This window comes from Bos indicus, chromosome 3, assembly GCF_029378745.1.
Source record: "Bos indicus isolate NIAB-ARS_2022 breed Sahiwal x Tharparkar chromosome 3, NIAB-ARS_B.indTharparkar_mat_pri_1.0, whole genome shotgun sequence".
NCBI lineage: Eukaryota > Metazoa > Chordata > Mammalia > Artiodactyla > Bovidae > Bos > Bos indicus.
In genome coordinates, this window is record NC_091762.1 from 113729646 (window position 1) to 113756382 (window position 26737).

The 26737-nt window shown below is 50.9% G+C and overlaps 2 protein-coding genes across 7 annotated transcripts in view; one reads left to right on the forward strand and one right to left on the reverse strand.

Annotated features, from left to right (window-relative positions):
* MROH2A (maestro heat like repeat family member 2A) overlaps nucleotides 1-13806 on the reverse strand; it is a 55687-nt gene extending 41881 nt beyond the window's left edge. For 5 of the 6 annotated variants that reach the window (XM_070786928.1, XM_070786925.1, XM_070786926.1 and 2 more), the window contains exons 1-11: nucleotides 13618-13806; nucleotides 12454-12549; nucleotides 12046-12227; nucleotides 7600-7731; nucleotides 7232-7394; nucleotides 4099-4197; nucleotides 3348-3499; nucleotides 2715-2858; nucleotides 1329-1421; nucleotides 823-901; nucleotides 572-685 (exon numbers count right to left, since the gene is read on the reverse strand). In XM_070786928.1, the coding sequence (XP_070643029.1) occupies nucleotides 572-685; nucleotides 823-901; nucleotides 1329-1421; nucleotides 2715-2858; nucleotides 3348-3499; nucleotides 4099-4197; nucleotides 7232-7394; nucleotides 7600-7731; nucleotides 12046-12227; nucleotides 12454-12549; nucleotides 13618-13693 (1330 nt within the window). In that variant the 5' untranslated portion in view covers nucleotides 13694-13806. The remainder of the gene's footprint in view (nucleotides 1-571; nucleotides 686-822; nucleotides 902-1328; nucleotides 1422-2714; nucleotides 2859-3347; nucleotides 3500-4098; nucleotides 4198-7231; nucleotides 7395-7599; nucleotides 7732-12045; nucleotides 12228-12453; nucleotides 12550-13617) is intronic. The other variant, XM_070786927.1, reaches the window with a different exon arrangement.
* Nucleotides 13807-13867: 61 nt separating this feature from the next.
* Nucleotides 13868-25600, forward strand: LOC139180105 (maestro heat-like repeat-containing protein family member 2A). The gene is made up of 9 exons (XM_070781346.1): nucleotides 13868-13966; nucleotides 14325-14539; nucleotides 15844-16054; nucleotides 16281-16500; nucleotides 17803-17843; nucleotides 18325-18466; nucleotides 19059-19111; nucleotides 19470-19577; nucleotides 24849-25600. The coding sequence occupies exons 6-9, from the start codon at nucleotides 18331-18333 to the stop codon at nucleotides 25020-25022; spliced, it is 471 nt and encodes a 156-aa protein (XP_070637447.1). The 5' UTR covers nucleotides 13868-13966; nucleotides 14325-14539; nucleotides 15844-16054; nucleotides 16281-16500; nucleotides 17803-17843; nucleotides 18325-18330; the 3' UTR covers nucleotides 25023-25600.
* The last annotated feature ends 1137 nt before the right edge of the window (nucleotides 25601-26737 follow it).

A 26737-nucleotide genomic window follows, 5' to 3' on the forward strand; every position in this document is an offset into this window, starting at 1 on the left:
GCTCTTGGGAACTGTGATTCCCTGTGGATAGCAAGGCCAGGTTTAGGGTTTGGGCTTAGGGATTCGGAAACAGGGTTTCAGACTAAGTTTTGACTCTGGGTCAATGGGGCTTTAGGGCTACATCTATACTGTGTATCTAGGCTTTATCTGCAGCCTTTCATTTAGCTTTGGGAGTTATACTAGGATTTGGGCAAACAGTTTGAAATTCAGGCTCAGGTAGAAGCTGGGGTTCAGGGCTGAAGGAGAGGGGCGAGGGTGTGGAGGGTGGGACACAGGCCGGGGTAGGTTCAAGGATAGGAAACATGAAGCTACGGAGAGCCCTGACTCCGTGGCCCACCCAGCAGGGTCTGTAAGAGAGGAAATGATCCAGGGACTTCCCTGGAAGTCCAGTGCTTAAGACTCTGTGCTTCCAACGCAGGGGGTAAGGGTTCGATCCCCGGGCAGGGCACTAAGATCCTACATGCCGCCGCAGGGTGCGGCCAAAAGTTTAAGAAAAAAAAAAAAAGGCCAGATATGAGTGACACCTGCCACCCTAGCTCCTGCCCGGTCTTCCTGCGGCGTGAGTGCTCACCATCTGCGCTCACCACTGCCCTGATCAGGGCCAGGGTCCCCACGCGGACGGCCTCTTTGCTCATCTCCATCTGGCTGAGGAAGAACTTCATCAGCTCCTTGGGGTAGGAGCGGGCTGCAGGGGGTTGGGGGGAAGGACGTCTTTAGTCGTGCCCCGAGTCAAGAGCAGCAGCGCTACAAGGCAGCCCCGGGACCCGGCGCTCAGAGGGGCCGGCACTCCCGAGGGCTCCCGGGGGCCCGGGGACGCCTCACCAAGGGCTATGAAGCAGTGCACGATCTCCGTCAGGTTCTGGCTGCTGTACTGCTGCTGGGCGGGGGCCCTGGAGCACACCTAGGGCGGGGCGGGCAGGGGATGGAGAGGTAAGCCCCGCAGAGGGGCACACGAGCAGGAGCCCCACCTGTGCCTCGCCCCCGGCAGGAGGCAGGAGGGCTTTGGCATCGGGACGTGGGCCCCACCGCCACCCTGCCACCCGGAGCCCTGGTCGGCACACCACCCGCCCCCAGCCCGCCTCCCCTGACCCGCCCCCAGCGCGCCTCCCCTGACCCGCCCCAGCGCACCTCCCCTGACCCGCCCCCAGCCCGCCTCCCCTGACCCGCCGCCAGCCCGCCTCCCCTGACCGCCCCCAGCCCGCCTCCCCTGACCGCCCCCAGCGCGCCTCCCCTGACCGCCCCCAGCGCGCCTCCCCTGACCCGCCCCCAGTCCTCCTCCTCTGACCCGCCCCGGAGAAGGCCCCGCCCCGCGCGGCCCTGGGGCTCACCTGGACGTGGAGCTCCGTGAAGATGGTGTGGAGCTGCATCTGCGGGACGGGGCTGTTGGTGATGACGGACATCTCCAGGATCTGCCTCAAGACCTGTCGCGGGCGGGAAACGGTGGCAGGTGACCTTCTACCGACTCAGGTCACTCGCCAGACCTTTGCTCCTTGACTTTCTCCCTCCTCTGAAGGTATCAGTATCCCCTGGGAGTTGGGCAGAGAGGCCACCTCTCAAGCTCCGCCCAGACCCCTGAGTCCGACTCTGTTTCCCTCCGCCTCTGAGGATTGCGGTGGACACTTCAGCTCGGCAGGGCTGCTCTAGGCCACTGAGCGTGGGCGTTCAAGGCCTTCTTTCCCTCTCTTTTCTAGTCACCGGGAGGTGCATTCCAACTTTTAGACAGAAGATCTGCTGGTGGCTCCCCAAATCTGGCACGTTCATTTCTGTTCCCAGCTTTCACGAGGCGAACGGTCTCGCCTCATCTGTGAATGAGTGACCCCCTTCACAATATACACCAGCCCAGGTCACAACTCAGCTCAGAATCTTGCAAAAACTCCATCTCGCACACGTTCAAGGCTGGTAAGAGGTTGAATGGTGTTCCCCCCGAGAATCCATGTCCACCCAGAACCTCAGAATGTGAGGTCACTTGGAAATAGGGTCTTTGCAGACATAATTAGTTAAGGCTTTCAAGATGAGATCACCCTGACAACACCTTAGATCCAAGCACCGCTGTCCTTATGAGAAGAGGAGAAGACACAGAGAGAGAGACACAGAGATGGCCATGTGACGACGGAGGAGGACACTGGAGTGATGCAGTGCGTGGGCCACCAGAAGCTGGAAGGGCAAGATTCTCTCCTAGAGCCTGCAGAAGGAGTACAGACTGCCAACACCTTGATTTCAAAGTGCCGGCCTCCAGGACCATGACAGAACACATTTCTGTTGTTTTAAGCCACCTGCCTCCTGGTTCTTTGTTACAACAGCCTTAGGAAACCGATATGAAAGTTGTGACCTCACTGTGGGTCCCAGAACCCTTTGAGGTATCATCCTTTCTGCCTGGCTTCCCTGGTGGCTCAGAGAGTAAAGAATCTGCCTGCAACATGAGAGACCTGGCTTCGATTTCTGGTCCGGGAAGATCCCCTTGAGAAGGAACAGGCAACCCACTCCAGTATTCTTGCCTGGGAAGTCCCATGGACAGAGAATCCTGGTGGGATACAGTCCACAGGGTTGCAAAGAGTCAGACGTGACTGAGTGACTAACATACGTGGAACAGCAGCATCTGTTTCTCGGAAATCGGACAAGTGCCAGGTCCCGTGGCTCCATCTCCCACCCGGACGACACCCCATGGGACACTCAGGAGCCCTAAATACCCCGAGCCCCCAGCCCAGGCCCCTCACCTGCGTGATGAAGAGCGCCTCCAGGCTGCCCTGGTACTCCGCCAGCAGCAGGGGGATGTAGTCGTACACCTGCTCCCGAAGGTCATCATTGGGCAGGAGGAGGCTCAGCATGGGCTTCAGGGACTTGATGACCCCCAGCTTCACCTAGCACAGGAGCCGGGTCTCTAGACCCCTCAGCCAGGACCCCCTGTGACATCAGCCCCAGCCTCAAATCAAGGACAGGTGACAGAGGGGACCTTGGAGTAGAGTCCAGGCCTCCCCCAGGCCCCGCAAGTGCGAAGCCTGTCCCCCAGGTCCTAATCTGTCACTCAGGTAGCCTTGGACAGGTATTCAACCTCTCTGTGTCTGCGTTTCCTCATTTGTAAAACAGTCCTGTGGCCCAGAGTTGGTGTGGAAGTGGCTCCTACAAGTGAACCGCTTGGAGAGGGCCCGGCACACGTGTAACAGGGACCCTGGTCCAGCAACTCCAGGGACCTTTATCAAGACACCTCCAGGGCCCCCATCACTCTGCCATTAATCAGGTCTCCACCTCCTTGGACCCCATGGTGTCTCAACTCCGCCAGCTGCACAGGCTGGAGAGCGATGACCCGAGGACCACGGGCTCCCACCCCCACCCAGCAGGGCCTGTCTCACCTCCGGGTTGTTGTTCCGCAGCCACACCGTCACAAAGTAGCGATACATGGGGAACAGCTTCACCGCAAACTGGTCCTCAGTCATCACGGGGTACACGCTGTCCTCCAGGTGCCTCAGGTAAAACTGCACCGTCTCGCAGAAGGTCTCCATGGCTGCCGGGGGACGTGCAGTGAGCCCCAGGGGGCAGGACGCAGAACAAAGCCTTCCAGGGCTGCCTCCTCAGGAGGAGCCCTCACACTTCCATAACCAGCAGGTTACTGAGACGGTCAAAGATGCTGCTTGAAAAATCTCCTGTGTCCCTGTCTGTCTGCCTTTCCAACCTCCCTCCCAGCTCCCTGTTTTGTCCTGCATGAAGCCCCTCCTTGATTGAGGGTGAAAGACTCCCCTGAGGGGTGGAGCACACAGGTGTGACTGGGCCCCCAGCCCTGAGGTTCCTGTGGCAAGGTCAAGGGTGAGACCTGGAAGAAGACTTTTCACTCAGATCCTGGGGACTCCAAAGCAAAGAGTGGCAAACGCGTTTTGTCCTACTTTTCTCAGGTACTGGGGATTGGGGCTCACAAAACCATGACATAATTAAAACCTGGGGCAAGGTGATCAGATATACATGGCCCAGGTCAAGCCCAAGCTGGGACCATTTCCCTGGTCTCCCTCTCCTGCGATTCCCACTGCCCTTTCGTCTCTACCTGTCTACCACTGCCTTCCTTCCACACCCTGATCGGGGCAGACCTGCAGGCCCAGGTGGGACACTTACCACCACAGATCACCTGGCGCATCTTGGCTTCATTGGCGAGCCTCAGCATGGTGAACATGGTGGCCAGGGTGATGCCCATGTATGGCATGAACTCAAACACTGCAAGGTGTGGGCAGAGGTCTCAGGGAGTTGGAGGAGAAGGGTCAGCAGAAAGGACACCACCACCACCCACACTTCCAGTGAGTGCCCAGAACAAGGCCAGGGAGCCCCTTTGCATGGGCTGGGCCACAGGAGATGGCAGGAGTCAGGCGAGGTAAGAAGTGTGAGCTGGGAGCAGGTGAAGGGGAGGGGAGATGGGGGGAGGGGAGAAGGGGGGAGGGGAGAAGGGGGGAGGAGAGAAGGAGGGAAGAGGAAAATGGGGAGGAAAAGGGAGGTGAGGGAGGGGAGATGGGGGAGGGGTGGGGATAGGTGATGGGGGAAGGGGAGGGGCGGAGGAAAAGAAGGAAGAGCCCTGCTCTTCCTGGGGCCCCAGGGAACAGAGAGGAGGCAGGGCGTGGGCCTCCCAAGCCGCCACTCCTTTGTTGTCTCCTAAACATATCAATAATCTCAGATATGCCGATGACACCACCCTTATGGCAGAGAGTGAAGAGGAACTAAAAAGCCTCTTGATGAAAGTGAAAGAGGAGAGTGAAAAAGTTGGCTTAAAGCTCAACATTCAGAAAACTAAGATCATGGCATCTGGTCCCATCACTTCATGGGAAATAGATGGGGAAACACTGGACACAGTGTCAGACTATTTTTGGGGGCTCCAAAATCACTGCAGATGGTGATTGCAGCCATGACATTAAAAGACGCTTACTCCTTTGAAGGAAAGTTATGACCAACCCAGATAGCATATTGAAAAGCAGAGTCATTACTTTGCCAACAAAGGTCCGTCTAGTTAAGGCTATGGTTTTTCCTGTGGTCATGTATGGATGTGAGAGTTGGACTCTGAAGAAAGCTGCGTGCCGAAGAATTGATGCTTTTGAAGTGTGGTGTTGGAGAAGACTCTTGAGAGTCCCTTGGACTGCAAGGAGACCCAACCAGTCCATTGTGAAGGAGATCAGCCCTGGGATTTCTTTGGAAGGAATGATGCTAAAGCTGAAACTCCAGTACTTTGGCCACCTCATGCGAAGCGTTGACTCATTCGAAAAGTCTCTGATGCTGGGAGGGATTGGAGGCAGGAGGAGAAGGGGATGACAGAGGATGAAATGGCTGGATGGCATCACTGACTCGATGGACGTGAGTCTGAGTGAACTCCGGGAGTTGGTGATGGACAGGGAGGCCTGGCGTGCTGCGATTCATGGGGTCGCAAAGAGTCAGACACGACTGAGCGACTGAACTGAACTGAACTGAAACAGTTTTCATTTCAATCCCAAAGAAAGGCAATGCCAAAGAATGCTCAAACTACCACCAATTGCATTCATCTCACACACTAGTAAAGTAGTGCTCAAAATTCTCCAAGCCAGGCTTCAGCAATACGTGAACTGGGAACTTCCAGATGTTCAAGCTGGTTTTAGAAAAGGCAGAGGAACCAGAGATCAAATTGCCAACATCTGCTGGATCATCAAAAAAGCTAGATAGTTCCAGAAAAACATCTATTTCTGCTGTATTGACTATGCCAAAGCCTTTGACTGTGTGGATCACAATAAACTGTGGAAAATTCTGAAAGAAATGGGAATACCAGACCACCTGACCTGCCTCTTGAGAAACCTATATGCAAGTCAGGAAACAACAGTTAGAACTGGACATGGAATGACAGATTGGTTCCAAATAGGAAAAGGAGTATGTCAAGGCTGTATATTGTCACCCTGCTTATTTAATTTATATGCAGAGTATATCATGAGAAACTCTGGCCTGGAAGAAGCACAAGCTGAAATCAAGATTGCTGGGAGAAATATCAATAACCTCAGATATGCAGATGACACCACCCTTATGGCAGAAAGTGAAGGGGAACTAAAAAGCCTCTTGATGAAAGTGAAAGAGGAGAGTGAAAAAGTTGGCTTAAAGCTCAACATTCAGAAAATGGAGATCATGGCATCCCGTCCCATTACTTCATAGGAAACAGATGGGGAAACAGTGGGAACAGTGTCAGACTTTATTTTTTGGGGCTCCAAAATCACTGCAGATGGTGATTGCAGCCATGAAATTAAAAGACGCTTACTCCTTGGAAGGAAAGTTATGACCAACCTAGACAGCATATTCAAAAGCAGAGACATTACTTTGCCAACAAAGCTCCGTCTAGTCAAGGCTATGGTTTTTCCAGTGGTCATGTATGGATGTGAGAGTTGGACTGTGAAGAAAGCTGAGCACCGAAGAATCAATGTTTTTGAATTGTGGTGTTGGAGAAGACTCTTGAGAGTCCCTTGGACTGCAAGGAGATCCAACCAGTCCATTCTGAAGGAGATCAGCCCTGGGATTTCTTTGGAAGGAATGATGCTAAAGCTGAAACTGCAGTACTTTGGCCACCTCATGCGAAGAGTTGACTCATTGGAAAAGACTGATGCTGGGAGGGATTGGGGGCAGGAGGAGAAGGGGATGACAGAGGATGAGATGGCTGGATGGCATCACTGACTCGATGGACATGAGTTTGGGTGAACTCTGGGACAGGGAGGCTTGGCGTGCTGCGATTCATGGGGTCGAAAAGAGTTGGACACGACTGAGTGACTGAACTGAACTGAAACATTCTAGAATGATGACCCAGACACTGAGTGAGATGGCGGTTAGGAGGAGGACAGCCGCGTGCCCTCTCCCATTGTGACACTCCGTTTTCTCGTGTACTGGTTCCCAGTGCCTCACTCATCCACGGGCCACTGCCCCACAAGGCCTGTGTGGAGCGGATGCTCAGTACGTGTGCACAGACTGAAAAGGGAAAAAGGGAGGGAGCGAGGGAGAGAACAGGGCCAGAGGTGGGGGGCGAGGAAAGAGAGGTGTGCAAGAGAAGGGCCGGCAGGAGAAAAGACACAGGATGGGAGGCACAGGGAGGGGATCTCAGCAGCTGAGAGGGAGGGAGAGACACCAGAAGTGAAACAGAGGAACGCCAGAGGAAGGCAAGAAGAGGGAGAAATGGGAGGGGGTGGGGGCAGGGACCAGGGCAGAGGCACAGGGGTGGCCAGACGGGCAGACGCCGGGGCCCAGTCCCCACGAGCCCTACCATTGCCGTTGGCCAGCTTGGCCAGGGTGACGATGACAAATTCTTCCGTGAGGTTGAGGGGTTTGAGATGGTGCTGCAGCTCGTACATGACCAAGCTGAAGTGGTTTCGGGACAGGGCCACCAGGGTGTCGCTGGCCACCTCTGCCCTCATGTAGCCCTCCATCTGCAGGGCACGGGAGAACACGTGGCTTCACCAGCATTCCTGCCCCTCACCTACTCCAGCCCTGCTGGGGTCCCATGGGCCCCCTCAGCCTACTGTTGTTCCCGTGAGATAACCAGACAAGGGCCTCGGGCCTCCCATGCCTCACCCACCAGAGCCCAGCCCCCTGGGGTGGCGGCCAGGTGGGCGGGGGCAGGACATCCACTACCTCCAACATGTCCCTCATCTCCTTGGAGGCGATGGTGACCAGCCTCTGGACGCAGCGCTCCTCCAGCTCTCCCTCCTGCTGGATGATCTCCTGGAGGATGTTGTAGATGTTGACTTTGCGCTGAGTGGAAATCTGGGGAACAAGTGTGGCAGGTGGGGAGGTCCAGGACCAGGCAGTGGGGCCTGGGAGCCCACAGATCCACTGTGGTCTCCCTCCTGCTGGCCCTCCCCCTAATACCTAGGAGACTGTGATTTATAATAAGACGTGTGTTTGGTCTTCACCCAAGCACAGAAGCCTGAAATCCTTGGAATTTCCTAGCAATGAGAGTGACAAAGATGTCTTTTTTTGTTGTATTATTGAGATGATTTTTGGTCCACACCTAAGGATGGGGAGGGTTTCCCTGGTGGCTCAACTGGTAAAGAATCCTCCTGCCATGTGGGAGACCTGGGCTCGATCCCTGGGCTGGCTGGGAGGATCCCCTGGAGAAGTGAATGGCTACCCACTTCGGTATTCTGGCCAGGAGAATTCCGTGGACTGTAGTCCACGGGGTTGCAAAGAGGCGGACAAGACTGAGCGACTTTCCCTTTCACTTGAAGGCTGGGGAATGGTTGGCAGGAGAACCCATCATCTGACTAGAGCACTAGCACTTTCAGTCCCAACCACTCGGACCCCCCAGGAGGAGAGTGGGGCTGGAAGTTGAATCAATTGCCAATGGCTAGTGATTTGATCAACCATGCCTAGATAGTGAAGTCTCCATAAAAATCCAAAAGGACAGGGTTCAGAGAGCTTTAGACTGGTGAACACACGGAGATTTAGAGGGGATGGGAGGCCCAGAGAGGACACGGAAACTTCACGCCCTTTCCCATACCCTTACCCTATGCATCTCTTCCATCTGTCTGGTCCTGAGTTATAAGAAACTGGTAAGTAAAAGATTTCTCTGGATTTTGTGAGCCCCTCTGGAAAATTCATGAAACTCGAGGAGGGGGTCATGGGAACCTCCAGTCTATAGCCAATTGGCCAAACTTACCACTGGTATCTGAAGCACGGGCCAGGCTGGGGTGGTCTTATGGGTGCATGCGTGCATGCTGAGTCACTTCAGTTGTGTCCAACTTTTTGTGACCCTATGGACTATATATAGCCCACCAGGCTCCTCTGTCCATGGGATTCTCCAGGCAAGAATACTGGAGTGGGTTGCCATGCCCTCCTCCAGGGGATCTTCCCAACCCAGGGATTGAACCTATGTCTCTTATGTCTCCTGCATTGATGGGCAGGTTCTTTACCACTAATGCTACCTTAATGGGACTGAGCCCTTAACCCATGGAATCTGACACTATCTCCAGGCAGACATTGTCAGAATTGAGTAAAACTGTAGGACCCCCATCCCCAGTTGGTGTCAGCAGATTGGCTTGAGGCGGGGAATCCATACATTGAAATTGGATGCCGTATGATTAACACTCCAGCTGGTCGATGAACCCATGATCCTCAAACCGCCCCAGCTCTGCCCCCACCTCCAGCCTGTCTCACACCCCTCTCCCCTCCCCCATCAGACTCATCCAACTGGCCCTGCCCCCATGGCCTGCATCTGTCCTCGCTACTCAGCAAGACAGGGGTCAAACGGTCAGCATACAGGGTCCTCCACAGACTTGGCACTGACCCTCTTGCAAAGTTCAAGACAACATGCTCTATTTTGCTTCCTACATAGCTCTGGTCACCATTTTAAGTGACCCGAATGAGGATGGGATTTGACAAATAGGTTTTGCAACCTGATCACTCCTGGAGAGTCAGATTTGACAATGACTCTCATTCAACCAGGGATGGTACACCACCAAGAAAGAAAGGTGGATGCTTCTCTCCATGGAGCCTCATTTGGGAAGCACTGGACCACTATCAGTTCAGTTGCTCAGTCGTGTCCGACTCTTTGCGACCCCATGAATCGCAGCATGCCAGGCCTCCCTGTCCATCACCAACTCCTGGAGTTCACTCAGACTCACGTCCATTGAGTCAGTGATGCCATCCAGCCATCTCATCCTCTGTCGTCCCCTTCTCCTCCTGCTCCCAATCCCTCCCAGCATCAGAGTCTTTTCCAATGAGTCAACTCTTCGCATGAGGTGGCCAAAGTACTGCAGTTTCAGCTTTAGCATCATTCCTTCCAAAGAAATCCCAGGGCTGATCTCTTTCAGAATGGACTGGTTGGATCTCCTTGCAGTCCAAGGGACTCTCAAGAGTCTTCTCCAACACCACAGTTCAAAAGCATCAATTCTTTGGCGCTCAGCCTTCTTCACAGTCCAACTCTCACATCCATACATGATCACTGGAAAAACCATAGCCTTGACTAGATGGACCTTTGTTGACAAAGTAATGTCTCTGCTTTTTAATATGCTGTCTAGGTTAGTCATAACTTTTCTTCCAAGGAGTAAGTGTCTTTTAATTTCATGGCTGCAGTCACCATCTGCAGATTTTGGAGCCCAGAAAAATAAAGTCTGACACTGTTTCCACTGTTTCCCCATCTATTTCCCATGAAGTGATGGGACCGGATGCCATGATCTTCATTTTCTGAATGTTGAGCTTTAAGCCAACTTTTTCACTCTCCTCTTTCACTTTCATCAAGAGGCTTTTAGTTCCTCTTCACTCTCTGCCATAAGGGTGGTGTCATCTGCATATCTGAGGTTATTGATATTTCTCCCAGCAATCTTGATTCCAGCTTGTGTTTCATCCAGTCCAGCGTTTCTCATGATGTACTCTGCATATAAGTTAAATAAGCAGGGTGACAATATACAGCCTTGATGTACTCCTTTTCCTATTTAGAACCAGTCTGTTGTTCCATGTCCAGTTCTAACTGTTGCTTCCTGATCTGCATACAGGTTTCTCAAGAGGCAAGGCAGGTGGTCTGGTATTCCCATCTTTTTCAGAATTTCCCACAGTTTATTGTGATCCACACAGTCAAAGGCTTTGGCATAGTCAATAAAGCAACACCTGCTCTAATCACCCTGGGGCCAGGGACCAGACCACTCAGGGAGTCCCAACACCCCGGAGCTGACTAGCTAATCTAGGGCTTCACCCCTAGAGAAGCCACACCTGCACACATTTCCCCCATGGTCCCTCTGCCTCCTGCCCAAGCTGGTGCTTTCCTGTGGGACTGCATGGCATGGCACACCCCTGTCTCTGGGGATCTGTGCGTAACAGACTAGTTTTTCAAGATGATCCTCTCCTGAGCTGTTGGGCTCACTATGAAAGTGAAAGTTGCTAAGTCCTGTCTGACTCTTCGTGACCCTGTGGACTCTAGCCTGCCAGCCTCCTCTGTCCATGGAATTCTCCAGGCCAGGATACTGGAGTTGGTAGCCGTTCCCTTTTCCAGGGGATCTTTGATCCAGGAATTGAACCGGGGTCTCCTATGCCTGAGTAATAATAAAACCTAGATTTTAAAATCTGTTTTGCAAATCTCTTTCCTATGCTCCTGGACCCTGGCATGCCTTCCTCACGGCTGCCTCGTGTCTTTCTGTAAAATAAGCTTGCTATGGAGAATTCCTAGGGACTTCCCTGGCTGTCCAGTGATTAAGACTCCGAGCTTCTGATGGAAGGATCCAGGTTCGAAACTTGGATGGGGAACTAAGCTCCCACGTGCTGCTCAGAGTGGCAAAAAAAAAAAAAAAAAAAAAAAACCAAAAAACCAGGAGGAGGAGGAAGGAACTCCTAAAAGGAATGCCCTGGTGGCCTAGTGGTTAGGACTTAGCACTTTCACTACACAGGCCCAGGTTCAGTCCCCGGTCAGGGAAACTTCCTGCATGACAGTGACGTGATGGGGCTGAAATACACACACACACACACGAACTCCTATAAGGAACAACTCCTTTGCTACCCACCCTCAAAAGCTCAAGGATAGTCTAAAATCCAGCAACTCTCTAAGTGTGCTCTGCAGACCAGTAGACACATCACTTGGGAACTTGCTAAAAATGCTAAGTCTTGGGTTCCACTCCATACATCCACTGAATCAGAAGCTCTCACGATGGGCCCCAGAAATCTGAGTTGTACCAAGCAGTCAGAGGATGCTGATGCTCTGGTCCTGTTGTACAAGCCCCAGTGTGATCTTGGGCACATTCCCCATTACTCCTATCAACACCCTCTGCCCCACGAAACAACCTCCCACTGGCAAGCACCCTGCTGCCCTGCGTCTGCTGTGTCTCTGCTCCCCCACACCTACCTGCTTCACTGCTACTCAATATCTTTGTCACTTGGCTCACCTGCTCTAAGATGACGACTCCCAAACCCACCGAATCAGAATACAGAGGAGCTTTGAAAAATTGTGAGCACCCCAGGGCCCAGTTGGTCCTCAGGGGCCCCAGCACCTAGCCCTGCCTTGACAACAGTCAGTAAATGTGTGCTGAGCAGTGGATGGATGTGCAAGCAGGTGGCCAAGCTCAGAGAAGCGCCTGGGGGAGGAGGCCCTACCTCTGGCACCTGCAGGCAGCGGATAAGAGCATTCATCACCACGGAAGGCTCGGTGGTGGCCTTCTCCGTGATAATCACCGAGGCCAGCCTCTTCCTCATGTCAAAACCTGCCCCTTCGGTGTCCGTTTTGGTCGACTCGCTCTCCATGATGTTGAGGAGGTTTGTGACTTGCTGGAAGGTACCTGAGACAAAGGTGGTCGACGTGATGGCAAGATGACTGTTACAGGGGTGTCCCTGGTGTCCCAGTCTCCCTGACACCAGCCCAGCCCTAGCTCCACCTGGGGCATGGGTGGGACCTTCCTGCCCACTGTATAGATGGGGACAACTGAGACCTTGGTTGGGGCTTACCCTCAAGGAGTTAGTAGAGAACATGAGGCAGAAGTGCAGGGAGAGGGTCGGTTTTCTTACCGCTGTCATCTGGTTCCAGAGGCCCCAGGTCCTCTGTTTCGTCTGATGGGTCCTCATGTGACTCTGTTGCTGCTTCTGCCATCTCTTCTTCAAGGTCTTTGGAAGTAAGATTGATAAAACACTTGGCATGTCACCCATTCTAGGACGACCCCCAGTGAGTCCCACCCTGCATAACCCCTTCCCTAGAGTGTGGGAGGAACCTGTAACTTGGTTGGACCCATATTCTAGTGATGGCTCAGTGGGTAAAGAATCTGCCGGCAAGGCAAGAGATGCAGGAGACTCGTGTTCGAGCCCTGGTTCAGGAAGATCCCCTGGAGGGGGAAATGGCAACCACTCCAGTGTTCTTGCCTGAAAAATCCTATTGACAAGGGAGCCTAGTGGGCTACAGTTCAAAGGGTTGCAAAGAGTCGGACATGACTGAACATACACGCGTGCGTGTGCACACACGCGCACACACACACACACACACACACACACACTATCCAATAGTATATGGCAAAGGTGAGGGGAACCTCCCGTGATGGTCTCACTCCCATGATTACATTATGTCTCACACAACTCCATCTTAGCAGACTGGAAATTCTCATGCTGTCTTTGAAAAGCAAACAGCAGTGATGTAAACTGCCTGCGTCACAGGGAGCCAAGGGCCTCAGTCCTACAACCAAAAGGAACTGGATTCTGGCAACAACCACATGGAAGATGACTGGGCTTCAGAAAGGTTGTAGCCCAGGTGACATCCTGAGTGCAGCCTGTGAGACCCCAGGCGAATGACCCCGCTGAACCATGGACTCCTGACTAGAGAAACTGTGAGATAATAAACAGTGTCATTTTAAGCCATTACATTTAGGTGATTTGCCACGCAGTGACAGATCACCACCCCTGCTGAGGAAGGGCCTTTGCTCCCTCTCTTCTGGACACAGAAAACTAATGACTAGTGAGGAATCCCCCTGAGCTGCGCCCATTGCACCTCTCAAGGGGCTCCCTCCACACCGGCAGCTTCTGACAAACCCCAACACAGATGTTAACACAGAGGATTAAAACCTCCCCGATCCTTTTTCCTCCCATCCCAAGTTTCTCAAACTCCATCTCAGCATCTTTCACTATCCTGTGCTCCCTTCCTCTTGGGAGTCCTGTAAGGAGTAAGCCTGGGACCTATATACTGACCTTTCCTCCAACTTCTCTCCTGGACAGAACAAAAATACACCACAAGAAAAGGCTCTGTTCTCTGCCCGATACACATCAACGGTAATGTGGATTCGGCAGGATGGGTTGACAAAGGAGGAGCCCTTTGGGGTCCTCAGTCATGACTCAGTGGGGAGCAGCTCCCCTGGCAGGGTGGGGGGTGGGTTTCACTGGAACCATCACCGTTGGGTCCCAGAGCCTTGGAACTCTCAGATCCAACTGCCTCCCTGAGCTCTGTGAACCCACTCTTGGAGGAGTGCACAGGTCCCAGTGATTAAACACTCACATTACTTTGTTACTCAATATTTCTGTCACCCACATGTGTAGTGAGGTATGGTGGCCTTTTGGGGGAAAGGAAAATTGGTGGGGTGGGTATTCACAGCCAAAACCCCTGAGGATATAGGCATAGGAGCCCAGGGTGGGGAGGTGTGGTCTGGGCAGTTGGAGGAGATGGGTGGACAAGAGGGGTCCTGAGAAGAAGAGTCCTCTTCTCCAAGGACTGGACAGCTTGCAGGATGGGACAGGGTGGTCCCACTGACAGAATAAGTAGAATATAAAGAATTTCAAAGACAAGTGAAAGGACCCTGAATCAAAAGTCAGGCTTGAAGAATGTCCTTGTCATTTTTAGCTGAGAGAGAGCCCTGATCAGCAGTTTGAGCAATAAAATGATGAAGTTCTATCCATTACAGATCAAACCAGTCAATCCTAAAGGAAATCAACCCTGAATCTTCATTGGAAGGACTGATGCTGAAGCTGAAGCTCCAATACTTTGGCCACCTAATGTAAAGAGCTGACTCATTAGAAAAGACCCTGATGCTGGGAATGACTGAAGGCAAAAGGAGAAGGGGACAACAGAGGATGAGATGGTTGGATGGCATCACCGATTCAACGGACATGAGATTGGGTAAACTCCAGGAATTGGTGATGGACAGGGAGGCCTGGCATGCTGCGGTTCATGGGGTTACAAAGAGTCAGACACAACTGAGCGACTGAACTGAACTGTTATTGCTGAAAATACCCTTCTATCCACATGCATCTTTTTCTCCACTTGTTCTTTAATTTTGTCCACATCTTTGTTGGCTTGTTTTCTTCTTTGTGTTACACATAGAAGTTTCAAATATGTGGGTTTCTAATTGGAGCTGGGGTCATACTAGCTAGGATTTCTCCTGACCCCAGCCCTCTTTAATCCTTCCCTAGGTGGCTTTGGGAACACAAGCTGTTCACACCAGTTATGTTCCCAAAATCTTGGCTCCTGGTCCACAGATGCCAAATAGAAATACGGAAACAGAGTTTGGAAGAAATAGAAAAGAGTAAATTATTTTTTCCAGGCAAAAGGGAAACAGCAGGCTAGCACCTTGAGAGCTGTGCCCCTCCCTTGGGAATAGAAAGACGTTTTATATCCTCTAGAAGGTCATGCTTTTTTTTTTTCTTCCTCAGAGTTTCAGAATGGCCACAGCTGGTATCAGGCAACTCAGCCACTCGGTCTGGTGTCCCTAAAGTTATTGACCTGTGACCTTTCTGAAATACAGAATGCTACAAGAGAGTGTGGGCTTCCAAGATGGAGCAAGTGGTAAAGAACCTGCCTGCTAATGCAGGAGACATAAGAGATGCAGCTTTGATCCCTGGGTTGGGAAGATCCCCTGGAGAAGAAAATGGTAACCCACACCAGTATTCTTGCCTGGGGAATCCCATGGACAGAGGAGCCTGGCGGGCTACCGTTGGGTCACAAAGAGTCAGACCCGACTGAGCAACAACCACTGGTCTCTGTATCCACCACATGGAGAGCCATAGTTGCACCCAGCAGGCACACAGTCAGGGTCTTTGGGATCAGATTGCAATCATGTCACTTGAATAATCTTTGAAAGAAAAAGACAGAGGAGAGTGGAAGGTAGAGCAAATGTGGGCTGTGAAAGAAGGGGCATGTGATAAGTGCCTTCTGGGATCTGCTCCGTACCGGTTAGCAGGTCCACAGAAGGCACTGGGGAGTGATGAGAGAATTTTGTGGGGGTGAGTGTGGGGCACTACGTGAGGATCCTTGTTTTCTGACCACCTGGATTCAGTGAAGGAGAAACGGACTGCTGCGGGTCATGGGCTCGCTGGTGCAAGAGGCAGAGGCTGGGGCAGTGTGGGCAGACACTGAGTGGGAATTTTAATTAAAAGCCTTGGGCCTTGCTTTGTTGACCTGTAATGCATTTGTTATTGTTTCAGTAGCTAAGTCGTGTCCAGATCTTTGAGACTCCATGGACTGCAGCCTGCCAGGCTCCTCTGTCCATGGGATTCTTCAAGCAAGAATACTGGAGTGGGTTGCCATTCGAGGGAGGGCTGGTCAAAGAGGATGTGCTGGATGCGGGGTTGGAGTGAGGCCAGCGGGCACAGCGGTCAAGGGCCCAGGACTAGCTGACCCCCTCGGCCATGTCAGGTGGGTGTGGCTTAGATGGCATTGGCAGAGATCCAGGCTGGGCAGTGGAGCCAGGCAGGGCTGAGGCAGTCAGTCAGCGGGTCTGAGTGTGGTTCTGGAGTAGCGAGGCTGAGACAATGCTGTTGTGGCAGTGGCAGGGGTGGGGGGGCCAACCATCTCATCACAAGGCTGTGCAAGGCCCAGGATGGCTGATCCCAGCTCCTCCTTACTGCCCCCCCCCCCCCAGGAATTTTGGGTGAGGCTCCTGTGCTACATCATGGACACGGACTACACAGAGGCCTTGACCCCCATCTGCGTCAGCCTCACCAACCTGGCCGAATGCCAGCTGCACGCCAAGGAAGAGGAGGCCAACGCAAGCAAGAGCAGGCTTCCCTCTCCAGGAAGCAGCCCGGAGCTCAGAGAGCCAGGCCTTGCCAAAGAGGCTGCCCTTGCCGAAATCTGAGGAGGTTAAAATCATACATTCTTCCTCTGGCAGCCCACTCCTCTCCTCCCCACCTCCCCCCAACCCTGGCCCAGACCTCAGGGCAGGGGTCCTGGCTCAGGCTTCCCCCAGGTGTGAGCTCTCTGGCCCCCAGGAGCCCGCTGGAAGGACTGTATATCCCATCCGAGTCCTCTGGAACCACCCCCACCAGGCCCTCCCACTCGCCCCTGATGATACACTTGTTAGCACCAGACCCTCAAGAAAGGGACGAGACTGACCTACTTACGGGGGACCCTGCCGTCCAAGGGGGCTGCTGTCATGGTCCTGGGGCTTTGAGGATGGATGTGGCTGGTGACAGGAGGTGACTGCGAGCCTCACAGGACCCAGTGATGGTGAAGGGCAGAGCCAGCTCTGGGCATCCGGCTAGACCATCCCCTGGTCTACCTCCTGCCCCAACCCTGAGTCTGGGGCTGGCTCCCTCCTGGGTGCTGCCCCTCCCTGCAGCTTCTCAGCAGGCCTGCCCCTCCCTTGCCCGCTGGTCCAAATGCTGTGTTCCTGCTATTCCTGGGCTCACAGCCTCCCAAAGCCTGCAGAGGGAGGGGAGGGGAGTGGACGGGTGTCTAGTTACTGTTGGCTCAACAAGGCCGAGACTCACAGTAGGAGAGAAACATTCTCACAGTGGCCTGGTGTGTACTCCCAAGCAGGCACATCCTGAAAAGAGTACAGTATATTAACGCATATATAAGGAATTTAGAAAGATGGTAACGATGACCCTATATGTGAGACAGCAAAAGAGATGCAGGTGTAAGAACAGACTTTTGGACTCGGTGGGAGAAGGTGAGGGTGGGATGATTTGAGAGAATAGCATTGAAACATGTATATTACCATATGTGAAATAGATTGCCAGTCCAGGTTCCATGCATGAGACAGGGTGCTCAGGGCCAGTGCATTGAGATGACCCTGAGGGATGGGATGGGGAGGGAGGTGGGAGGGAGGGTCAGGATGGGGAACACACATATACCCATGGCTGATTCATGTCAATGTATGGCAAAAACCACCACAATATTGTAAAGACTCCAATTAAAATAAATATTAATTAAAAAAAAAAAACAGAGCATCTTCTCAGCCCCAGTCTGTAGCAAGCACCAGGCTCCTCCTTCCCAGGATGGCCAGTTGTAATGATGTTCTTTGTGGAAAATCCCCTCTCCTGACCCTCCTGCATTCTGGGGGGCGCTGGGATGCTGTTGGGGCAGCACCATGCAGGGAGAAGCTCCCCCGGGGCACAGGAGCGGGGCAGCCTCAGTATCCTGTATCTTTCTCTCCCCAGTGGACCTGCCCGCGCCACAGAAGCTGCTGGCCCGTCTCCTGGTGAGTGGCTCACGGGGGCCGTGCACTGGCCTGGCCCCTGCTGTGTCCTGCGGTGCCCCTCCCGTGAGCTCCTAATCCCCAGGGCCTCCAGGGGGAGCTTGGAGCTGGATGCTTGGCAGGACAGAGCTTTCCAGGCTCCCGTCGTCCCTCTGGGGAGATGCGGCAAGGGCAGCAGGCGCCCAGATTTCTCTGCTGGCCCTTTGAATGGCCCCAAGCATCCGCAGGACACTGTCAGCAGCCTGCCCTTCCCTGGGGGTCAGCTCTGCCCTGCACCCATGCATCTTCCTCCTTGTGTTGACCCTGCTCCGAGGTCCATGGAACCCTGGGTGGGGAGGGAGCCTGCGTTCTCGCGTCTTGAAAGGCCCCATCCTGTCCAACTCTCCCTTTAAAGGCTCTGACAGCGAGACCCCAGGTTGAGGTGCACGAGGCCTGGGGCTGCCCAGCCCAGGAGAGGCCCCACTGGAGTCTCGGTGTTCCCCAGGTACTGATGTCATCCCCCTACAAGGACGAGGGCCATGGGATTGCCATGATCAACCTTCTGAAGACCCTGAGCCAGAGCATCGCCCCCTCCATGGCCGACATGTGGGAGCTGGAGATCCCCCTGCTGGTCAAGTACCTGGAAGGTGAGATGTCCAGGGTGCCTGTGCAAGCTACCCGCTAAGTGTACATACCGGGTATAGTCATGTGGCCTGAGCAAAGGAGCCTGCGGTGCTTGTGTGGGTCACTCCCCCGCCTTCAGGGTACCCACTGGGTGCTAATCATGTGGCCTGAGCAAAGGAGCTCAGATGCGCATGTGATGTCTTCACACACACCCATAGTGTACATGCAATGTACTAGCCACCTGGTCTGAGCAAAGGAGCGGGGTGTGTGAGCCACCCCCAAGCAGTGTACATGCCGTGTACAAGTCACATGGCCTGAGCCAAGGCGCCCAGGCTCCAGGTGGCCGGCACAGCCTACTCTGGTCCTTGGGAGGGTGGGGAGGGAAGTGCGGCGTGTGGGGAGCCCGTCCACGGAGGACCCAGCTGCTGTATTTAGGAGGCGGCATGGAGGAGCAGTGGGAGAGAGGAGCACGAGTGGCCTTCTCTCTGCAGAACACACCGAGTTTACGTGGAACCAGAAGACGTAGCCCGTCCACGGAGGACCCAGCTGCTGTATTTAGGAGGCGGCATGGAGGAGCAGTGGGAGAGAGGAGCACGAGTGGCCTTCTCTCTGCAGAACACACCGAGTTTACGTGGAACCAGAAGACGTGGGAGGACAAGCTGATTCAGGTAGAGGCGATCCCGCCGCCTGAGGCCGGGGTGGGGGGCGGTGGGGGCAGCTCTCGGTGGGTTTGGCGTGTGGGGAGTTTAGGAGCCCCTAGGGAACACGTTCCCCTCCTGTCAGAAGACTTGGGGAGCACAAGCAGCTACAGCAGGGGACCCCACCCTGGAAACCAAGAGCCCCAGAGGCGGCCCAGGGGACCCCCTCCCGGCAGCCCCCAAGCCCACACAGCACTAGCGATGGGTCGGGGCTGAAAGGGCGAAGCCATCTAGAGAGCAGGGAAGCGCTAGCCAGGGAAAGTCACTGCTCAAGGTCACAGCGCCCTCTGGAGCACTGCGCACCTGTGCCTTCTTACCCCACCCCCAGTTTCTGAGAAACTCCCTCAAGAAGACTCGGGGTTCCAACTGGAGCCTGCGTCTGAGCAAAGAGCTGAACAACCAGATCGAGAGCTTCGACAGCCCCTCCCTGGAGAAGGTTGGTTCCCAGAGGCAGGGCTGTTCAGACAGGGAGGGGACTCCGGGACAGCGCGTGAGACCAGTACGCCTGCGGCTGTCCACAGCGCCCGGGGAGGGGAGACGGCTGGCTGCTCTGGGCCCGAGGCCTGTAGTGTTTTGCTCTGTCTTGTTTTTCCCTCAAGAACCTGCTTTGTTGGAGCTGGGGGGCATTTCCCCTCCAGTCACCCGCTTCCCTATTCCTCTCACCTCGCCCCCCACCTGCAGCGTCGCCCCTGCAGAGTCCAAGGCAAGGAATGAGATGTCTGAACGTGTTTTGGTAAATAGTGCAAAGGATGAAGGTGACGCCGAACCACAGGATGCCAAAGGGGAGGACAAGGCCTGCAGGGGGAAACAGAGCTGGGGCTTGGTGGTGGGCCTCCACCTTTGGCAGACGGGGGGGAAGAGCAGAACACCTTCTCTCAGACCTGCTGCACACCCACCCCCACCCCTTCCCACACACCAGTTTCTCCTCCCTGTCTCATCCAGCTGTTGGCTCATGACCACCGCATGTGTGTATTTCATTGTTAAGGGGTCTTTACAAAACTATAAACATTGCTGACAATCAGAGAAGGTCTTCACCAACGAAAGCATTTCATGTTCACAGATTGGAGGACAATATATTTAAGATGGTGACACTTGCCAATTTATCTATAGATTCAACACGACCCCCACTATAATCCCAGCTGGCTTCCCGCCCCCACCCCCAGAGACTGACAAGGTGATCCTAAAATTCCTGTGGAAATATAAGGGGCACAGAATAGCCAACACCGTTATGATTTAAAAACGAACAAAGTTGGAAGACTCGGATTTTGCAATTTCAAGACTTCTTGCAGAATTACAGTAAACAAGACAGGGCGATCCTGGCATCAGGACAGGTAACAGGTTGATGGAATCGAATCGAGGGTCTGGAAACAGACCTCACATTCACTGTCAATTGATTTTCAACAAGAGTGCCAAGACAATTCAGTGGGGAAGGAGTAGTCCTTGCAACAAATGATGCTGGGAAGACTGCATAGCCACTTACAAAAGAATGAAGTTGGGCCCCTTCCTCATACCATACACAAAAATTAACTCAAAATGGACCATATATGTAAATATAAAAGGTAAAACTATAAAAATTTTAGAGTGAAACATAAATATAAATCTTCATGATCTTGGCTTGAGCAAAGTCTTCTGAGAAATAACACCCAAAAGCAAAAGTGATGAAAGAAAAAATAGATAAACTGGACATTATCAAAGCTAAAAAGTTTTGTGCTGAAAATAGTACCATCAAGAAAGTGAAAAGACAACCCAATGAATCAGAGAAAATATTTGCAAATCTAGTCCTTGAGAAGGGACTTGTGTCTAGAATATATAAAGAACTCTTAGAACTCATTAATACAATGACAAATAAGCCAATTTAAAAATGGGTGAAGGAAAGATATACAAATGGAAAGTAATCACATGAAAACATATTCAAGATCATTACCATTAGGGAAATGCAAATCAAAACCGCAAGACATTACTCCACACTCACAAGGATGGCTGAAATCAAAAACACAGATAATAACAAATATTGACAAGAGTATGGAAAAATTGGAACTCTGATATATTGCTGGTATAAATACAAAATGGTACAGTGTTTTTGAAAAACAGATTGCCATTTCCTTGAAATGTTAAATCTGGAGCTACCTATGACCTGGCAATTATGCTCTTAATTATATATGCCAAGAAGAAATGAAAACATATGTCCACACAAAAGCTTGTATGTAAATATTCAGAGAAACATCATTCAGATAGCCAAAAAGTGGAAAAAACTCAAGTGTTCATCAGTCGATGATGAGTAAACAAAATGTGCTCTATCCATACAACAGAGTATTATTCAGCCATGAAAAGGAGTGAAGTGCTTACATCTGCTACAGAAAGGATGATCCTTGAAAGCATTACACTAAGTGCAAGAAGCCAGATGCAAAGGCCCATGAATGATATGGTTCTACTTATTTGAAATATCCAGAGCAGGCAAATCTAATGAGACAGAAAATTAGACGGGTGGTTGTCACGGATGAGGGGAATGTGGGGTGATTGCCAGTGTGTACAGGATTTCTTTTTGGGGGGTGATGAAAATGTCCTAACCTTGGCTGTGATGGCCATCGCACAACTTGGTGAATGTGTGAGCTTAAAATTTGTAAAACTTAAATGGGCTCATTTAGCGGTATGTGATTTATACCTCAATAAAGATGTTTAAAGAAAGCTGAGCGCCGAAGAATTGATGCTTTTGAACTGTGGTGTTGGAGAAGACTCTTGAGAGTCCCTTGGACTGCAAGGAGATCCAACCAGTCCATTGTGAAGGAGATCAGCCCTGGGTGTTCTTTGGAGGGAATGATGCTAAAGCTGAAGCTCCAATACTTTGGCCACCTCGTGTGAAGAGTTGACTCATTGGAAAAGACTCTGATGCTGGGAGGGATTGGAGGCAGGAGGAGAAGGGGACGACAGAGGATGAGATTGCTGGATGGCATTACCAACTCGATGGATGTGAGTCTGAGTGAACTCTGGGAGTTGGTGATGGACAGGGAGGCCTGGCGTGCTGCGATTCATGGGGTCACAAAGAGTCGGACACGACTGAGTGACTGAACTGAACTGAAAGATGTTTAAAAAAGATTTTTAAAAGTATCAACTTAAGTTTTCATTTGTTCAAATATGCACCCTTCATAATACCATATGTAAAATATACACAGCAATGTATATCTTCTGTAGTTAAATGCTATAGATTTATGGGTACAAGATTTTATCAGATGTCAGTTAACTTGTATGTAGTATTTAGTAAGCCAATGCATATAATTCAACCTTATTACAATAACTCACCTAGCTTAAAGGAAAGTAAACAAGTAAATACGGTTTCATTGGCTCAGATAGCTTAAAAAGTCACGACTGGATACAGTGGCTTAAGGAATTTCATCAGGACTCTCCCAGACTCTTCATCACTCAGACAGGCATCCTCTGGGGGTACGGGGAGCAAGGCTGCTGAAGCCTCCAGATTTGTAATTCCGGTAGATAGAGTCATTCTTTCCCCAAAAGTAACAGGCAAAACCATCATCTCTCCTATAAACAAACAAAACAAAAATATGGCATAATGAAGAGAGACCCATTCAAAGCAGCAGCACAATGTAAAATGTGTAAGCAAATAAAATAGTGAGTGCATGAAACGTGTGGGACCAAGGTGGGGACCCCAAACTACAAGGGGCAGAGAGGCTGGGAGAAAGCCTGACCAAACGTACACTCTCTGCTTCTTGGATAGGAAGGCTCAGTGTTGCTCAGGTGTCCTTTTTTCTCAAGTTAATCTGCAATGCAGGGACTTCCCTGGTGTCCACTGTAAGGACTCCGTGCTTCCACTGCAGCAGGGAAGGGTTTGATCCCTCATCAGGGAACTAAGATCCTGCTCAGCAAGTGATGCGGCCAAAAAAAAAAAAAAAATCTGCAATGCAATTTACTTCTAATTTTCCCAAAAGGGAAATTTGTGGAAATCTGACAGTTTTATTTGACGAGATTATTTCCACGTTTGCCCTAATGAAAAAAATGTAAGAGAATAATAGCTAAGAGCATATTTTTTAAAAAGCTCATTAGAGAAGGATTTATTCTCCCAGAACAAAGATGTAAGTGAATGAAATGAAATACAACCATGGAGTGATGGGAAGAATATACTGATGAATATTTTTATAGACTTACCATGGAATAGAACAGACCTTCATATGCATAAAAAGAATCTTTTAGAAAGACAAAGGAAAAGAAAGAGACTGTACTCTGTGAAAATGAAAATTGTCTGCATGACCAAATGAAATCACTATGAATAAAATCAAAAGAGAAATGAGACACTGGGGAAATGGACCACAGGAGTGATCCATGCTATGCTTGGAGTGAACCAAGCACAGCCTCAGGCTATGCTTGGTTTTATTCTTTTTTTAAGATTTTTTTTTAATGTGGACCATTTTTTAGAAGTCTTTTTTGATTTGTGATGGTATTGTTTCTGTATTATGTTTTGGCCTTTTGACTGCTTGATTTTAAGCCCCAGTTCTACTAATTCCTGCTAGTTTGCTTGTCTCAAAATACCTATTTGCATTTAAAGTTGATGTGCAGATGAAATGAGATAATATTGAAGAACTAAAGAGCCTATTGATGAAAGTGAAAGAGGAAAGTGAAAAAGTTGGCTTAAAGCTCAACATTCAGAAAACTAAGATCATGGCCTCCTCCCATCACTTTATGGCAAATAGATGGGGAAACAGTAGCTGACTTTATTTTTCTGGGCTCCCATATCACTGCAGATGGTGATTGCGGTCATGAAATTAAAAGATGCTTACTCCTTGGAAGGAAAGTTATGACCAACCTAGACAGCATATTAAAAAGCAGAGACAGTCCTGGTTTTTAGATGGACAAAGGTCTGTCTAGTCAAGGCTATGGTTTTTCCAGTAGTCATGTATGGATGTGAGAGTTGGACTCTAAAGAAAGCTGAGCGCCGAAGGATTGATGCTTTTGAACTGTGGTGCTGGAGAAGACTCTTGAGCGTCCCTTGGACTGCAAGGAGATCCAACCAGTCCATCCTAAAGGAGATCAGTCTTGAATATTCATTGGAAGGACCGATGTTGAAGCTGAAACTCCAATACTTTTGTCACCTGATACAAAAAGCTGACTCATTTGAAAAGACCCTGATGCTGGGAAAGATTGAGGGCAGGAGAAGAAGGGGACGATGGAGGATGAGATGGTTGGATGGCATCACTGACTCAATGGACATGGGTTTGGGTGGACTCTGGGAGTTGGTGATGGACAGGGAGGCCTGGCGTGCTGCTGTTCATGGGGTTGCAGAGTCGGACATGACTGAGTGACTGAACTGAACTGAACTGATGTCTGTTCTTGCTATTTTTTCCCAATTGTACACACAATGTTCTTTTAAACAAAAAATAAGAGAAGTAATCCAACAATGGGGAAAGAATAGAGGCAGAAGTACCAAAATTGGACCATGAGAAGATGCAAAGATGACTCACCAAGATGCAAACATTCCACCTCTCAGTTTATATAGGAGAGAAACTTGGCCCCCACTCTTGGTAACATGCCTGCCCTGCTACAGCCTAACCTCTCAGACTAACCTGGATACTTGTTTTTGAAAATATACAAACGTATTTTTTAAAAATCTGGAGGGACGAGTAGAGACCTCCCCTTGGCAGTGACCCCAGAGGGCCGGGTTGGCGGCTTGAAGCTCCCTCTGTCCCTTCTGCCTCTCCAGGGCTTTCTGTACCGGGCCTTGAGCTTCACCCTGGCCACAGGCCTGGAGGCCGACAAGGTGGAGGTGCTGCTGCTGGAGCTGCTGTACAAGACGGACTACAGCAACGACTTCGACCGGGAGGTGAGGGTGCCCCGGGGTCCTCTCCGGGCCTTGGGAGTGAAAGGTTGTTGTTGAATCACGCGAATACACCGGGATTCTTGGCCCCCGGAGGAGAAGAATTCAATCTGGGGCCAGAGACGAGGCTTGATCGCTCAGAGCTTTTGTGTAATAAAGTTTTATTAAAGTATAAAGGAGATAGAAAAAGCTTCTGACATAGGCATCAGAAGGGGGCAGAAAGAGTACCTGCTTGCTAGTGTTAACAATGAAGTTATATAATCCAAAGAATATCTGGAGGTTGTAAAGACCTCATCAGACCTACTTCCATAATTTACATTTTAAGATAACACTGTCCTCAGGCAAGATACATCCTTGTGAAGACCAGGTCTACTCCCATGATTAACATTTTAAGATAACAGAAGGTTGAATCCAAAGACTGTCCTTAGGCAGGATACATTATTGTTATATAATCCTAAGGAATGTGGAGAAAGAAAAAAAGTTTGTCCTTTCTTCCTCCTTGAGAATTCCAGACCCCTCTCTCCTTGGGGACCCCTAGACTCCCTATCAACCTGCCTAGGAAATGACTCTCATTTCCCCCTTTTCTTTTAGGAGAATTATGTTGCCTAGGGAAAAGGGGCATCGTTCTCGTTCCATAACTACTTCCGAGCTGACAAGGGGCGTTTTCCCTAAATTGGTGAGGCAACATATTCTCCTAATCCTCATATTGAGGGTATCTGGGGGAAGCTACAGCAGTAGCAGGAGTTTGAGCAACCATTTGTAACTTAAAAGCTTTCATGCGGCTAGAAACAAATCCAGTTATACAGTTACAGATGCAGGCAACATAGTCATTAAAACAAGTTAAAATCGAAATTAAAAGTCACATTATGTCCATAGTTAAAGTGCAACGTGTTCCACCAGTCCATTTTAGGGTTGGTAGATGTCATCAGATGAAGAAGAGGCATCGCATGTGATTGTTGTCGAAGATATTCATAGACTTGGAGAAAGTCTTTTCCTTGAAGTGGAGATGTCTACCTCTGGAAGCCTTCCACTGATGAAGAGGGGAGTGCGCCACAGACCCAGCAGTTAGACCGATTGTGGAATGCAGCATAGGAGTGAGCCCAGGACAGGAAGACATTGTCTTGAGGATCCAACGGCAGACTCAGGATATTTGGAGTCAGCAGAAGTAAGCTCACATTGGTTATCAGGCCCATCCGCTGCCCTTTGCTTAACTCTAGAGCTTGGGTCAGAGCCGCAAGCTCCACTAACTGAGCACTGGTTTCCTGGGGGAGAGATTTTGCTTCCAAAACCTGTTCAGCAGTCACCACGGCGTAACCTGTTTTACGCTTTCCATCCTGAACAAAAGAACTGCCATCTGTAAATATTTCCATGTCAGGATTGTCTAATGGGGTATCCTTTAGATCCTCCCGAGCTGCATAGTTTAAAGTTAGGAATTGAGAACAATTGTGATCAGGTGTTTCATTTTCCTTCTCAGGAAGGAAAGTGGCAGGATTTAAATTTCCACAAACTTTAAGCTTAGTTATTGGTCCTTCTAACAACAATGACTGATACTTAAGAAGCCTACTGTCTGTCATCCAAATATTAACCTTAGAATTTAAGATTCCACTCACATCGTGAGAAGTCAGTACAGTAAGGTTTTGTCCATTAATTATTTTTAAAGCTTCAGGTGCTAATAAAGCCGCTGCCCCAATTATTTTTAGGCAGTGGGGCCACCCACTGCAAACTACATCTAATTCTCTGCTTAGATAAGCAATAGGTTGCTGGTGAGGCCCTCG

Coding starts and splice junctions, on each gene's coding strand:
- LOC139180105 (XM_070781346.1), top strand. CDS start 18,331: ATGTCATCCCCCTACAAGGACGAGGGCCATGGGATTGCCATGATCAAC. Junction 18,467..19,058: donor GCTGGTCAAGTACCTGGAAG/GTGAGATGTCCA, acceptor TTCTCTCTGCAG/AACACACCGAGTTTACGTGG. Junction 19,578..24,848: donor ACAGCCCCTCCCTGGAGAAG/GTTGGTTCCCAG, acceptor CTGCCTCTCCAG/GGCTTTCTGTACCGGGCCTT.